This window comes from Rhamphochromis longiceps, linkage group LG6 (assembly GCF_057381845.1).
Source record: "Rhamphochromis longiceps isolate RC_006_pf linkage group LG6, R_longiceps_female_GT1.1, whole genome shotgun sequence".
In the NCBI taxonomy this organism is placed as follows: domain Eukaryota; kingdom Metazoa; phylum Chordata; class Actinopteri; order Cichliformes; family Cichlidae; genus Rhamphochromis; species Rhamphochromis longiceps.
The window spans coordinates 26820358-26835763 of NC_140562.1; the positions used below are offsets into that span (position 1 = coordinate 26820358).

Consider the following 15406-nt stretch of genomic DNA (forward strand, 5'->3'; position numbering starts at 1 on the left):
TTGGGCAAGCATTTGCCGCCTTGGCTCAACGCCTCCACCACATGCAGTTTCTCTCCCTGTTAACTCGCTTTATTAGTGTTTTTCAGGAATGTGGTTTGCATGTCCTGCACCGCTGGACTCCGCTGCATAAACGTTACGAATGCAGAACATTTTCGGTTCTTCTCTTATCTTCTCATCTCCATTTGACAGACACGTCTAATGATAACATCTGCAGATGGGAAGCAAACAGCACAACAATCCGCAGATAATTGGGGGCCGTGTTTAAAGACGACGAGAGAAAATGAGAGAGACCGATAAGTGGACAACTGCAGGCTCTTTGTTAAAGTAGCAACGAGCAGATATATTTTCACCCTCATTTAGGGCACGAGGACTCACTAGTGCCCTCCTCCCTCCCCTTTTCTTTTTGCTTCCTTGTAAGGTTGTCCCAAACCCAGTAAAAGACAGAAACACAGAATCTATGTAAAAATCAACTAAAAGTTTACTTTCATTAAATAAACAAAGGTAAAAGCAATTAACTAAGGTGGATTTTTATTCACACATCATCATTTTACACAACTCAGCCTTGCTGGACAGCTCTTTTACCAATTATTAGCCTGCTTTTGGTTTGCTGCCCTTCTACGCTCTTCTGTAGGCTTAATACTTTCTCCCTGGGGGTGTCACCGTCAGCCATCTTGTGTTGCCTGACAGCCAAAATGGCTACCGCCCCAGCCACCAGCCCGAGGTGAAGTAGGTAGAGAGAAACATGGAGACCGGTCACCAGCAGAGAGAAGCAGACAGTGGCAACACACCAAGGCCCAGCCAGGATCAGCAGCAAGGAGTGATACCAGGAGCTGAAGACGAGAGCTGGGACGGACAGAAGGAACCTGAGCAACGTGGAGGTCATCCAGGAGTACAGAGACAGAGGCGATAAGAGGAGAGATACTGCTGCCTCACTCATCGATACTGCCTAAAAGATACAAAAGGTGGGCGTTAAATACACACACTATATATTTCTTTATAGCATTATTTATTTTTGTCAACCTACCTCACGAGCATTCATGTGCAAGGTGACACTAGATGTCTGAGTCTTGTGAAGCCCTGAAAAGTTAGCAACATACAGACACAACTTTACTTGGATAAGAGCAAAACACGACTGAATCAAACAAAGCTTTTAAACCTCATCAGTGATGGTTGCATTCTTTAAAAGACATCTACTTACATAGGAAGAGGAGAATGAGACTGACAGCCAGCAATAGCCTCATTTCTCCTACACAGCTTCACACTTACAATCCTGAAATCAACAAACAAAACAATTCAACAGCAACATTAAGCCTTCACTAAGGTTTAATGCCTACACTAGCCTTCACGAGCACTCGCACATGAATCTAGGACAGTGTCTGCATGGCTTAAAAACAACAGCAAGAGTTTAATTTCTCACCCAACACTGCTCCCACTGTGTATCAGCTCACTCCTGCTTCCTTCTGTCACACCGACCTTTATTCAGCAAAGTTTTCAGCTTTACTTAAGTAATCCTCTTGTGGAAGTTATGCAACATTCCCCCTTGTTGTGCCAGTTTTCCAACAAAAAAGAAAAGAAGCATGGCCTGAACCACTCCACACTGACTTTAGGGATGTCAGCGCCACCTGTTTGAGGGGAGGGGTGATATCAAGAATACTTTCACAGCTGAAAGATCACCTAGAGACTCTTTTCTCTGCATGTTTTGTGCATCTTTTGTCCTGTTTCCCACCTTCAACCAGTCACAGCAGATCGCTGCCCCTCCCTGAGCCTGGTTGTGGTTTCTTCCTGTTAAAAGGGAGTTTTTCCTTCCCACTGTCACCAAGTAACTGCACATAGGGGGTCATCTGATTGTTGGGGTTTTCTCTGTATTGTTGCAGTCTTTACCTTCCAATATAAAACACACTGAAGCAACTATAAAACTCAACTGAATTATATGAAACATCAAATTCATGCTTTTGTGCCAAAACACTTAAAAAAATGACTTGAGGCCAGCAGGAGGTATTTACCGTCACTGGAATGTCATAGTATGATGTGACGCTCTCCAACTCCAACCTTCACCCCTGTCTTTAAATGATCGTCCCACCCCCTACCCTCGCACTCCATTAAGGTTAAACCCCTCCTGTTATTATCAGCTCACCCCACCATTACCCTTCTCCTCCCCACTGAGACACCAAGGAGAACCTGCTACAAATAAATGCTGATCAGCTGTAATGTTGTCATGATTAAGTGGCATTCTGTCAGAGTAGGGGGAGAGGGAGGTTTACTCAAAGGGCCGAAGCGCACTAATAGTCTTTATGTTACCATTTAATGTCTTTCACCAGGGTTTGTTTATTTATTAGGTCTGTTCAAAATTGCAGGTAATGTTCATCATGACTTCAGCCTTTCACTTAGTACTAACAATCATGCTCTCACAGGCATTCCTGCCATAAAAATGATAAAAATCATGATACACCAGTTCAAGTTTTTTTTATTATGTTAACCCAGTGATGCGTGGGCAGTATGTTTATACACCATGTTTTATCTGTGTACTGTACAATGATTACTAACGCTTAAAAATACTGGAAACTATTTTTTTGTTTTGTTTTTGCAGCTTGTAGTAAATGTCGGTTAAAACCACAAGTCTGTTCGCCAGTAGTCTTAAACTCAAAAGTATCTGAGGTGAGAAACGTTACAGACATTTGACACCTTTCACTGCTCATTTCATTTACGGTAGATGTTTAGAAAAACTCGCTAAGATAAACTATCACCATCAATCTTTCTACCAAAGTGAAGTGAAGCCTAGAGGACGAACAGAAGGCTGATGACAAGAGTGTAAAACACACCACTGCTCCATCAACTGCTGAATGAATAAACAACATTTGAAGTTAAGAAAGTAGCTGAATTCATCTCAATCATCTGTCTTCATGAATGCGAAAATCATTTATTTTTGCTGCTTTTGCATTTTCAGAAAAAACATACAGACACCATGTGACACAGAAACCAAGACAGAAAAAAGGACATTTAATATAACCACATAAAAACATGATGAAAGCTGTAAACATGTGTACAGAGAATTAGTCATTCTTTACACTTCATCCTATTCATAAAAATTTTGCATCTACAGGGGAGAACAACAAGAAGAAGACATAAATATGTTAATAAGAAGCTGGAAGGTATAGTGTAAGAAGTCCCGTTTCATTTCAGACACACACCTCAACTCACTTTACATCAATTACATAAAGCTTACTCATTATGAAAATGGAAATTAAAAATTGTTCTACATAAAACAAGACGCACTGTACAGACAGGATCCTGAGACGTGATGCTCATAAATTTAATGTAACATGTATTTTGGGAATTCCGGACTAGCCTACGGACAATATTCCAAACAACAATGAAGGACTGATCATTGTCCATGTATCTGCATCACTCATTGGTTAGTCAGTGGTATTTCTTCAGCAAAGAAAGCCAGTGCGAATTCACTTAGGACTAGTAGATACTGGTAAGAAAGTGCTTTTTTCCCCCCCTTCAAATACTGGATGTGGAGAGAATGTCCTCCACCAGATGCTTGTATACCCAAGCGTCTCCCTTCAGCCTCTGGCGGCGGACCCCAACAACTTCGGGCCTTTGCAGCAAGCACACCTCCAGTTCAAACGCCATCGTCACCTTCCCGAAGTCACCCCAGGTTTGACATTTCAGAGTATACCTGGAGGAAAGGCAATGGGAACAATGTGGAAACATTAACATTTGGTCCAAGAGTGAGCAAACCAGTCAGAAGACAGGGAGGTAACGGGAATTCTTACCCTTTCTGTGTGAAGTCGATGTTTTTCTCCGGCAGGATGGAGAGGATCTGGTTAAGCACCTGGTCTGGATTGGTCTGACTGGTCAGAGTCACGTTGTACTGTGCCTGGTGGAAAACACAGCCAAGCCACTGATCAGAATTTCTATCATTTTGCTGTAAATTAATTGTCTTTGAATTTTTATTTTACTGATGATGGATCTGCTTTGGGGGTTTTCGGCTTTCTATTACCTTAATCTTACGTGGACCATCCCGCAGAGCTCGTCGCTTGTTTGGCGTGAGCATGGTTATCACCTTATCCAGACCTCTCTCCAGGGAACCAAACATCTTTCCCCCTCGTTTCTTCTTCCCACTGTCTCCTGTGACAGCCAAGTCCAGTGACCTGGACCTTAAGAGCACAGAGGAAAAAAAAAAAAAAAAAAAAAGCCTCACTTTAGCTCAGGAATCCTGAACTGCCCTTCCCATTGGCTTACATGTTACTGGTTTCAAGGACTCAAGAACACATTTATGACCCATTCTTATGACTAAAAGTAAAGAATAAATTCTGTTGAAGGGAAAGCACCATTTAGGGAACCTTTACTCACCTCCGCTCTGGGCTGAAGGCTATGATTTCTACATTTGCAGGATCCTTGTTCTCTGCTGCTCTCTTCTTGTGCTCTTTGGATGAGCCGTCTCCACCTACCAGAAAAAAGTGCATTAAGAAAGTTGAAAACTTACTACCTTGCAAACACAGAACTTCTATACATATTGGTGGATCTGACTGAGAAAGCAAGAAACACCGAATGCTCATTTGGTTGGCTAGCCTAAAGAATACTTGCTTTTATTTGTGTCACTAAGCACAATAAAGACCACAGTTCATGTTTTATTCAGTATGCCTTATCGATTATCGATTTAGGCCATAAACTCATCAGGACTGTCTTCAGTGCCTGCTGAAGTCATGCATCAAGTGAGCACTAGGATTGTTTCACCATAGATTTTACACAGACGTTGTCACCACCCTGTGATGGCTCTGAGAAGGAATCCAGGTTTAATCCAATTTAACAAGCGGCAGAATTTTATAGCAAAATAATTTAACTATAAATATGTGAGTATTTCATTAACCAATAAGGAAAAATCAAACTGAAAATTGATAACTCATGTGAAATTCAGTGTCAAATAAACCCCTCTTATAATACATTTTTGGCTATGACTGTTTTGGTCAGATCGTAGTGTTAGGGAAATAACCGTGAAGCTCCTGAGAAGTATAGTCAGCTTGGGGTTTGAATGTTTCACTCACTGTCACTCAGGAACTCTAGTTTAAATCAAGAGCTGATCAAAGACAACACAAAAAATAAAGCATACCGCTAACACAACATGGATAAAGGTTTGTTTTTTACCAACCCCAAGGTCACTCAACAGGGAGAAGTGTTTGGAATGAGAATAAATTTGAAAACGCTTAGGTAACAGCCCTGTGCTCTTATGCATCGAACTGGCTGGCTTTGACACTGGAGTTGTGAACACAAAGGAATAACGATTTTGACACACACGCACACACAAGAGAGCTAGGCTTTAGTGGTAAGAGAACACATGTCACTACAGCCCACGTGGGACAGTGAGCAAAGGAAAGAGACAGCTACACCTGTCACAGCACACGCCTAGGGACAGACACGCATAGACCACTCTGTGTGTGTGTGTGTGTGTGTGTGTGTGTGTGTGTGTGTGTGTGTGTGTGTGTGTGTGTGTGTGTGTCAGAGAGAAATATGAGGACAAGTAAGTCACAGGTAGCACGTTTGCACTTTGCTGTAGTTTGCAGAGCAGGAGGCTGTAAAGAGAGCGGGTCTGAGCCGTATTCCGAGGATTCAACATCAACTAGGTCAGCTGCAGCGAGCTGGTGGCTGAATTTATAGAGGCATCTAATGAGGCTGGACATGTGAGCAGACAAGTCGCTATGACAAATAATTAAGACTTTAATGATTCTCCGTTCATATTAGTGTCCTTCATTCACAGATAAGTGAACAGAATTAGCTGCTTCTTGATAATAACCTCACCTTTGAGTTGACAGTGATAGATGTGTGTGTGTGTGTCCATTTTCAGTGGCAAAATGACAGCTAAATCACAGAAATATGAGTGGCTTTGGGATAAAAACAGACCCAATAACTGAGTTTATTACCAGAATACAATTTACTTGCAAATGTTTGGCATGTGGTTGTGGCACTTGTGATTATGAGAGCTGTGTAAGACCAAGCGAGGGATGGATAAATGAAGGGGGGGCAGGGGGTGAGTGGAGGAGAGGGGCAGCTGGTTAATGCGAATCTGATCTAATAGGCACTGCACTTCAAACCCTTGTTGAGAACAACAATTACAGTACAAATAAACTGTACGATGCCTTGAGCTCTGTACTGTCTGTACGGTACTCAATTTTCTGTCTTTGGTTGAGTGACCAAGAATCTATTAAGAAATGATTCTTACCTTTAGGTGTGGCCACACTGGGTTTGGGGCTGTTGATATTAGCATTTTGATTGGGTGTGGTCAACACATTCTTATTGAGGCGTGCATTCCTCTTACTGGATACAGGCGTTCGAGGTGGAGGCAAGGCAAAAATGTCAACGTCTCTGTCTTGGACATCATTATTCTCCTTGTTCTCGCTGGCCTGTTCTCGGTTCCTCTCTCTATGGTAGCGAGGTGTCGCTTTTCGCGCTCTCTCTGGGGTCGGGCTTGAAGGATGTCCTTTTTCCACCGATGGCGATACCAGCCTCTTTAAAAATACCAAAAGACAAATGATGATAATAATAATGGATTAGATTTATATAGCGCTTTTCAAGGCACCCAAAGCGCTTTACAATGCCACTATTCATTCTCTCTCGCATTCACTCACTGGTGGAGGCAAGCTATGGTTGTAGCCACAGCTGCCCTGGGGCAGACTGACAGAAGCGAGGCTGCCATATCACGCCATCAGCCCCTCTGGCCAACACCAGTAAGTGGCAGGGTGAAGTGTCTTGCCCAAGGACACAACGACCAGGAGAGAGAGCCCGGGGATCGAACTGGCGACCTTCCGGTTACAGATACGCTTCCCAACCCCCCTGAGCCACGGTCGCCCCCAAATGTGGTGTCTCAGAAAAAAAGCTGCATTTGGGATTTATCTGAACTGCATTTCAGATAGCCAGAAAGCACCCAAAACCTCATCCCCCTGCTTCTTTCAGGTATCAGCTGGAGAATTTCTTATTCATTCAGTATCTGTAACTTCCCGTTCAGACTGTACTTTCTGACATACGGCAGTAAGAGAGAAATCAGGGATTGGTTGCTCTCTGCTTCGGATTAATTAGGTGGTTATTTGGAATACTTTTCTATGTTTACCACCCTGGCGAGAAAAGTGGGTGTCCTTTCCATTTTTAAACATTTAAACATCTGCCTCCCCTTCCCCACAATGGCTGGTTTGTCACTCTGCCTTAAAGCGTGGCCACTTGGAACGACTAAACGCATCCAGCTTCTGACGTGGTTGGACAGCGTGTCTAAAGAGAAGGCTTTCAATCCGAGTTTACCTTTTTCTTCAGTCTACTCATTTAGACACATGAAAGAAAAGAGAAATCTATACTTATAGCAACTTCCACATACCGTGTCTTTTTTTATGATTCCATCTGGCTGACCTCTGACCCTCTGGGGTGTGTGCTGTGGAACTGAAACCCAGGGGCAATCATCGATGTAGTCTGAGCAAATGTCCAAGGAATCCACAATCAAAGCGTCTTCATCCTCACTGAAGTGCAGAGCTTTTCTGGTCTAACAGAGATAGAATAAAAAAATAAAATCCATAACAGCAAAATGTATCAGTATCAGCTGTAAGCAGCTTTAAAAGAGCAGAGCATCATGGAAGCTCTGGTCCTAAATCTGACCTGTAGTCCCTGATGCAGAGGCGAGCAGGAGTCCTCACAGACAGCTGGCTCAGGGCGCAAGCGGACAGGCTTTCCCCTCTGCTTCTTAGACAGCAGCAGCAGGTAGGTGGCTGTGATGTGGTCATATCGCCACTGTGGGAGATAATTTAAGATGTATTTAAGTAGATGTCTAACAGAAATTAAGTACAAGTTCTAGTATAATATGATAAATACAACATAATGATGCTGAAATATGCATATACAGACACACACCTCCTTCACCAGCGCTGTGGTGCTCTGTCTTGATCGCTTCATGTTTACTGCCATCTCAGTGATACAGTCTTCATCCATGTAGCCAAGCTACAAAAGACAAAACAAAGATTAAACTGTGAACACACAAAGCTACAAACAGACAAATTTTATTATCGTCACCAAGGAGGTTTTTCATTGATTCAGTTTGTTTGTTTGAAGGATTATTCAAAACAGCTGAAGAAGGTTTTGCATCAAAAATGTGTTCACAGAGGTTCAGGCTTGGCCTAATTTAGTACCAATTAACTTTTGGAGTTCATCTGGATCCAAGATTTTTGTTTTGAAGGATTCTTCAGGATTGCAGCAGAGGGCAAAACTGGTCATTTCCTCACAGATCCATATCACAGTCCTATCTTCACACATGCACATCACATAAAAATAAGAAAACTTGGACAAAATCTCAAGAATATATCACAAACTAATCTGGTTCCACATCATGTACAGTGTGGAATTTTCAGCCTTGGTGGAGATGTGCATTTGCAGACTGTTCTTGTTTCATACACTAATCCCGATGAAAAAAAGAAAGTGATGTTAAGGACTATGGTAATGTCACAGAACAATGACTTGTATGCTGACTGGACAATCTAAAAGAAGGGGGAAAAGCCTGAAAAAGGCTGTAAAAGCGATGTCACAGCAAACGCTACCATTTGCAATTAGGAGTTTTCTTATGCAGTTTTTTTTGTGTGTCTGTCCATACCGGCTGCCTGCTGTACCACTCCACAGGGCTGTTGTAGTCTTTCATCACCCAGGGATGGTCCAGCAGCTGTCTGACAGTCAGACGCCGCTTTGGGTCCACCTGCAGGACACATACAGAAACTACAACTCAACCTGCACAAAACTACATAGTCCACAATCTGTAGCAGAAACAGATTTGCCTTCAAATCTTGGAAAATGCTTTTAGGTTTACTGAGAGTAAGAGGTGTTCTGTTATAATAAATTTATGTGGCAAATGCATAATTGCATCTTACTGTAATTCAACCAAAAAAAGAAGATTTGCACCTCAGTTTTAATTAAAAAGAATCAAGTTTTCTAGAGAACAGTAAACAAATGATACATATCACAGGTTGAGAGGCTGACAGGTATACAAAGACAAGAGCAAATAAACTGACTGACCTGTAACATTTGGTTGAGGAGGAGGATACTACCTGGAGAGAGCCACTTTGGGTTATCATATGTACCCCTCTGAAAATAAAGAAGTCATCAAGAAACCCATTAAAAAATAATAATAATAATGATAAGACAACAGCTTGCTGTGAGTTTCCTTGAATGCCCACAAAAATTGAGGAGCAGCACCCAGAACTTAAGGGAAAGGTTTTAAAAATAAGAGTGCTCTTACTGTAATCTTCCTGTAGAGGATCATGCAGTTGTCATCATCAAAGGGCAGGTGTCCACAGAGCAGAGCGAACAGCAGTACTCCCATGCTCCATACATCAGCCTGGGAGGAGGGAGTTACACACCACACAGCGGTATTTCAGCTTCATGCGTTACAGATAACATTTCACAGCTCAGTTGCACTGAATTGCACGCCAGCAAATGTGATCACGACACCATGAAAAACTCGAACCGTGGAACAGGCAGGTATTCATAAATCTTGGTGAAAGCCAAATGCAAATACTGCGACTTCAGAAATTTTTGAATTAAAACCCCAGCATTTCTAAAAGTTGTATTTACCAAAGAACATGTCATACCTCTGATCCAATATACGCTTTTCCCTGGATAAGTTCAGGAGCAGCGTAAGCAGGGCTCCCACAGCAGGTCATCAGCTCATAGCCCAACCCTCCCTACAAGAGGCAACAACATGCTATTTAGGTCTTGATTATACACAGCATCGAGTACAGCATGCATACACATGTCTAAGTTTTAGTTATGATGTGCTACACAACAGTGTTCCTTTTATGATTATTTTACTCCCCATGCTTCTGAAAAAATAAAATGGATGTTTGTCTGAGATTTTTTTCCTCATTGCAACATCCATAAGTATCAGGATACACTAAAGCCTTATCCATAACTAACTACTACATTTTCCAAAGTAGCTAAAAAAAAAAAAAAAAAAATCCAAACTCACAAACAACCTTTCAGAAAGATATTTAGGACCCTGGGTGGTTTTTCTGTGTTCAATATGATTGGAAAAAAGATATGCCTGGTAATCAAATTTTACATAAGTGCTGCTTTGTCTCACGTCGTGCACCAGTGTAGTGTGTTATGCATGGAACTAGTTTGTACAATAGACTGAGGAGTACCTTGGTAAACAGCAAATGCCTTAAGAACGTTTTTCCCTCGCCCTGATGCTAAATATTTATAATACACACAAAGAGGGAAAAGGAATTTGGTAATATACCTTAGGTTTGGCACACAAGCCAAAGTCTATAAGCTTCAAGTTGTGGTCTCCATCAATCAATAAGTTTTCCTAGAGTTCAAAGAGAAAAACTTTAAGATTCATATTACAGCCACAACTGATCTATGACACTTTTTGGTGGTTGTTTTTGTTTGTTTGTTTTTTACCGGTTTTAGGTCTCTGTGTGCGTATCCTTGGCTGTGGACATAGGCCATTGCTGACACAATTTGCCTAAAAAAGACCCGGGTTTCCTCCTCAGACAGGCGGTCCTTAGCTATGATGTAGTCAAAGAGCTCCCCACCAGGGCAGTACTGAAAGTAAAATGAAAGATTGAGGGAAAGAAGAAAAAAGAATTCAGGATTTTTCTGGTTCAAAGCAGGTTTTGGGGATAATTATCTCAACTAGCCCACATATAGTTGCATCAAAAAAAACTGTGTTGCCTTACCGAAAAGAAATTTGTGGCTTTTCATGTTATTTTAGGTCATTTGATAAGCATAAAAGTCAATATCACTTAAAATAAGTTGATAATGATAACATAGTTTTATTTACCATTATTATTATTATTCAAATTAAATTCTGGGGGAGAGGAGAACCCCAGAAATTGATCTTAAGCTTATATTCATTCTCACATAACACATTGCTTATGCCCTTACCTCCAACACCATAAATATCTGGGTGGAGGTCTCTATGACCTGATACAGTCGACAGATATGTTGGTGACTCAGGTTCTTCATGGCTTCGATCTCCACCTTCACACGGGGTAGGTCATCCTAGGTGAAACAGGGATTTCTTGTAAATTATTTATACATACAAATACTGTTTACTGCACTGTACACTTTCTTTCTTTTAAAAAAAAAAACAACATTATTCTTTGTTTGTTCTGCCTATTTGAAGACGAGCAAGAGCCGCGAATTGTGCTCAAGCGAAATACTGAGTTATTTCAGAAGAACCACTCCCATACTAATGTTTTCTGAAACCTCTTGTTCTAGACAAGGTCCGGTTTGCAGAGGAAAATGGGGTGTTAGAAAAGCTTCAGCATTACTTGGAAGGTAACAGGACAAATGCCAGGGCGTGACTTTTTCTCCCCAGATTAAAGGTTCAACTCAGGGCGAGGTCATCTTACTCTTATTGTAAACAAATGAATGCTTGAGCAAACATAACAGTTGAATCATTAGTCGGCCAAAAAGATTTGAATTGCAGTTCCAGCACATAGTTATTGAAAAGTGCCAAATGTCAGTTGTTGATTTTTATAAATGATGTGTCATGACTAATTGACCTGCATGCACCTAAACCAAAAGGCCAGTGAAACTGAGTTAACAGTTACAGACATTTAGGAACAAAAGTTAATAACAAATTTAATTCTGATAGAAACACAAATTTATTTTACTGCTTGGTGCGATTGGAAATCACCAGTTTGTTGTCAGACAAACATGAAACAAATTTTATTGGCTGAACAGCTGTTATTGCTGATAAATGGACAACAAATGCAACCAATAACTTTCTGATCTGTGTTCTAGTGGCTGAAATTGCATTAGTGTAAACTCTGAATTTAAGATAATCAGAATACTTTATTAATGCTAAGGACATTATGTGGTTAGTGTTGCTCCAAGACAACAAGAAGAGTAACATACTGAACTAAATTAAATATCCAATACATTATCAAAGTTACAAAATAAAGCCAAGAGCTCCAATATATACAAATAGCTCAATCTCCAGAACATTACAGAAATTACATATGATTGACATTTTACTCTAAAATTATTTTTGTAGAGGATGTGGAAAAGGGTGTAACTATGGCAGTGTGTACTGTGCATTAGATGGAGGAGTTTTACAGCCAGGAATGATTCCCTCTGTAGTTCATAGCAGTTTTAATAGTAGTTTAACTGGTACATATTTGTAAATATTTAATCTTTTATTTGTTTACTGCTTGTCACTCCGTTTCACTATCAGATCTAAATAAAGACTGAACTGAACTCTTACAAGTATAGACTAATGGCACCAACATACAACTAGGCTGCCTCACTTTTGAATGCAACAACTTGTGATAATTGTTTCTGACATTTTATACTCTGAGCTATATTTTTGTGTTTGACCCTATTTTTCTATTGCCGGTTTCATTTCTTACCCCAAGATCCTTTTTATTCATGATTTTAATGGCAACCTTCTCTCCTGTCAAGATGTGTCGACCCAGCTTGACTTTAGCGAAACCTCCTGGGGAAAAAACAGAAAGAAAGAAAAAACACACACAGGGTTCAGAGAGGATACGATACAGATAGTAATTGTTTTCTTAAATGCATCAATTAACCCTTGCATTACCTGAGCCGATAGTCTCATAAACCTCATAATATCTTTGGAGCTCGTCCGCTCCGCGATGCTCCGTCCTTTCTATTGGCATCTTCCCTGCTCCGGCGCAAGATGGTAAACTTTCCTGGAGAGGAAAATGCTTAAAATTGGCAACAGACACGAAAAAACTACGTTTGGCACTCACTGGTTATCGGTTTGTGACCGTTCAGCTAGCTTAACGTCAATTACTGCATAACTGTAGCCAACATAAATCATTAATACCGCTTGCAGTTGGTAAAAGTAACTACAATAAACCTTAACTGAACCAAAACAGTACTCGATATTCTGCATTTACCTGAACGAAAACAGAGGAAGACGGCAGCGTCAGTTAACCACACGGTAAAGCCCGAGTCCGGCAGACCGATGTTTTGTTACAGAAGTTTGAATTTCGCACGTTGACGTGACTACATTTCCTGCTTCCGGTTTGCGCTTCGTGCTTCCCCCTGTGGTGAAAAAGAGTACTGCAGCTGTAAAACAAAAAGCACAGTTAGTGCAACTTTGTTTTCATTCTGCAGGCTGGTTCACAATCAGAATTACGTTAATTACCAAGTTGTTTTTTTTATACAAACGAGTCAGGGGTTAAAAAAAAAATCGAACATGGTATTTATATTTGGTGTTATATTTGGTTCACTTTACCAGTCAGAGACAACATTAAAACCCCTGACGGGTTAAATGAATATCATTTTCATCATCTTGTTACAATACATGTTCTGCTTGGAAACCTGTGCTTTATTATTTATGTGTATGTATGATCTATTTGCTAAATGCGTATGCATTTCTATTTTAACTTCCAAATAGGATATAAGAAGGTACAAAACAAACATATTTGCCCCTAAAACCCAGATTAGTAGTTTGACATATAGCTAAATACAGCTAAAGTAGCACAGTAATATATTCTAAATGCATACAAAAACTACAAATACTGGTTAAATATGGTTAAATATTGGAGTACATATAGGAAGGACTAATGGCACTAGTCTGGTCAGATATGTACAATGTGGGTTAATGCATTTCTGTTGGGCTTTACACGGTTCAGTAGTCCAACAAGCCACAAGTTAATACACACCTCCCAGCCAGTCAGAAATCATTTATTTGTTTTGGTATGCATACACTCATCCCTGTAACACTGAAATCTCTTTTTCCTACTACTGTGTAGGTCCCGCTTTTGCTGCCAAAACAGGCCTGACCTATTGAGGCATGCACTCCGCAAGTCCTCTGAAAGCATCCTGTGTTGTCAGGAACAAGATGTTAGTTAAAAAACTGCAAGATAGTGTCTCCACGGATGGTACTCAGACTGGATTTTAGGGAATTGAGGACAAGTCAACAACTTGAATTTGCTAGGTTGCCCAAACCATTCCTAAAGTAGTTTTTTTTTTCCAGAGAGGCAGACAATAGTGTGGAAGGCTTCTGCAACAATGGAAGGGTCTACCACAATGTTTAAGTAGAGCCCACATAAATGTCAGGACCAGAACACTGTCCAGCGTATGGCACTGTACTTCTGCCAGTTTGCCTTCATTTGCCAGTGGATTCTGGTAAAAGTGACACCTGGCTGTCCACATAATGTAGTATAATATAAACTATCACACCAAGCAACCTATTCCCATTGGTCAACCGTATACAAGCGTACACTGGGTAAGACACAGGGTCCACCATTTCCCAGCCCCAGTCAACGAACAGATTCAGACCCACAGACTAATTGCTGCAAGGTCAACGTTTTAACTACTGCATCACTATGCTGCCAGATTTGTTCATCTATTATTCCCATATGGAAAAAGAAATAGAAAAAAAACCTCCTGAGTTTCCCATTACCTCAAATAGTAAATATTTATATTTTATGTATAAGTATTTACACTTAAACCAATATACTGTGGACGAATGATGATACTGGTAATCATGCTTTCATATACAGGTATATTACGACCTGCAGGTAGGAAAGCCTTGTGTGTTTTTTGTAATGTGGAAAGTGTTCTGTTTTGACCCTATAGGTATGTGATTGCAGTGGCTGACCGAAGAGATGTATTTAAGGTGTCAGAAGAGGTGTCTTCAGCTGTGCCTGTCTGAAGTCTGTAATTAGAAACAGGTGAGAGGTGAACTATAAATGCATTTTAGCAGAACCCCATCTTCTGTCTACCACTTGTAATGCAAGCACTTTCACTGCAGATGATGTATAAAGTTATTTCCCCCCTGATTATTTTCCCTGATTATTTTAATTGTAAAGGGACAACCACAAAGCTACGGAGCTATTCAGTGATTAATCAGTGACCATCCTGTATGTCTCGTGGTTGTTAGGAAATGAGTCGGTTGTTAGGGAAGTAATCTGTGGTTAGGGGATGTCCAGGTGTCAGCAGGATGACAGAACCACTCATTTGGTCTGTGCGGCAGCTGGACGGGATGGGACAGAGGCACATCAAATAACCACAGCTGGAAGCAAACAGAGGAGAAAGTGAGTGTGAGGAGACGGGAGAGTGAAAAGAAGAAAAGAGAGCGGAGAGAGCAGCGGTGGAAAGTGGAAAACAGAGGAAAATGGAGACCAGTATGAGGTTTTAAAAAAACAAAATCTCGAACGTCACTATTTTGTCTTTGTGTCATTTGTACTTTGTGGTCAGCATACACACACACACATACACAATCACTTACACACCGACGAAAACATATTTTAAATAGTTACATACGGTTGATTGTCTGGAAAGCAATAGCCGTGTTTTTTTTAACAGATCTCAGCTAGTCTAAAATCTGCATGAGCTCATAGGTTTACTGCAGATTTAAACATATTTTGAATGTATTGTAACGTACTGCAAG

General features: G+C 40.8%; 1 protein-coding gene and 1 long non-coding RNA gene across 2 annotated transcripts; one reads left to right on the forward strand and one right to left on the reverse strand.

Annotated features, from left to right (window-relative positions):
* The first annotated feature begins 826 nt into the window (after positions 1–826).
* LOC146668121 (uncharacterized) lies at positions 827–15240 on the forward strand. The gene is made up of 3 exons (XR_014911983.1): positions 827–962; positions 14593–14687; positions 14946–15240. It is a non-coding gene; the product is annotated as an uncharacterized LOC146668121 (long non-coding RNA).
* melk (maternal embryonic leucine zipper kinase) lies at positions 2900–13037 on the reverse strand. Its single transcript, XM_085409961.1, has 18 exons — positions 12903–13037; positions 12581–12692; positions 12390–12475; positions 10918–11034; positions 10432–10575; positions 10268–10336; positions 9618–9710; positions 9266–9364; positions 9043–9111; positions 8627–8725; positions 7894–7980; positions 7642–7773; positions 7367–7528; positions 6224–6509; positions 4360–4453; positions 4007–4163; positions 3780–3883; positions 2900–3682 (listed from the first exon to the last, which is right to left on the reverse strand). The coding sequence occupies exons 2-18, from the start codon at positions 12657–12659 to the stop codon at positions 3505–3507; spliced, it is 2055 nt and encodes a 684-aa protein (XP_085266087.1). The 5' UTR covers positions 12660–12692; positions 12903–13037; the 3' UTR covers positions 2900–3504.
* Positions 15241–15406: the final 166 nt, after the last annotated feature.

What these genes read in the sequence shown, in the direction of transcription:
- melk (XM_085409961.1), bottom strand. Translation starts at nt 12,659, where the DNA reads ATGCCAATAGAAAGGACGGAGCATCGCGGAGCGGACGAGCTCCAAAGA. An exon ending in GCTTGTGTGCCAAACCTAAG is followed by an intron (nt 9,711 to 10,267) that starts GTATATTACCAA and finishes TGCCTCTTGTAG; the next exon opens with GGAGGGTTGGGCTATGAGCT. An exon ending in CTCTGCATCAGGGACTACAG is followed by an intron (nt 7,529 to 7,641) that starts GTCAGATTTAGG and finishes TATCTCTGTTAG; the next exon opens with ACCAGAAAAGCTCTGCACTT.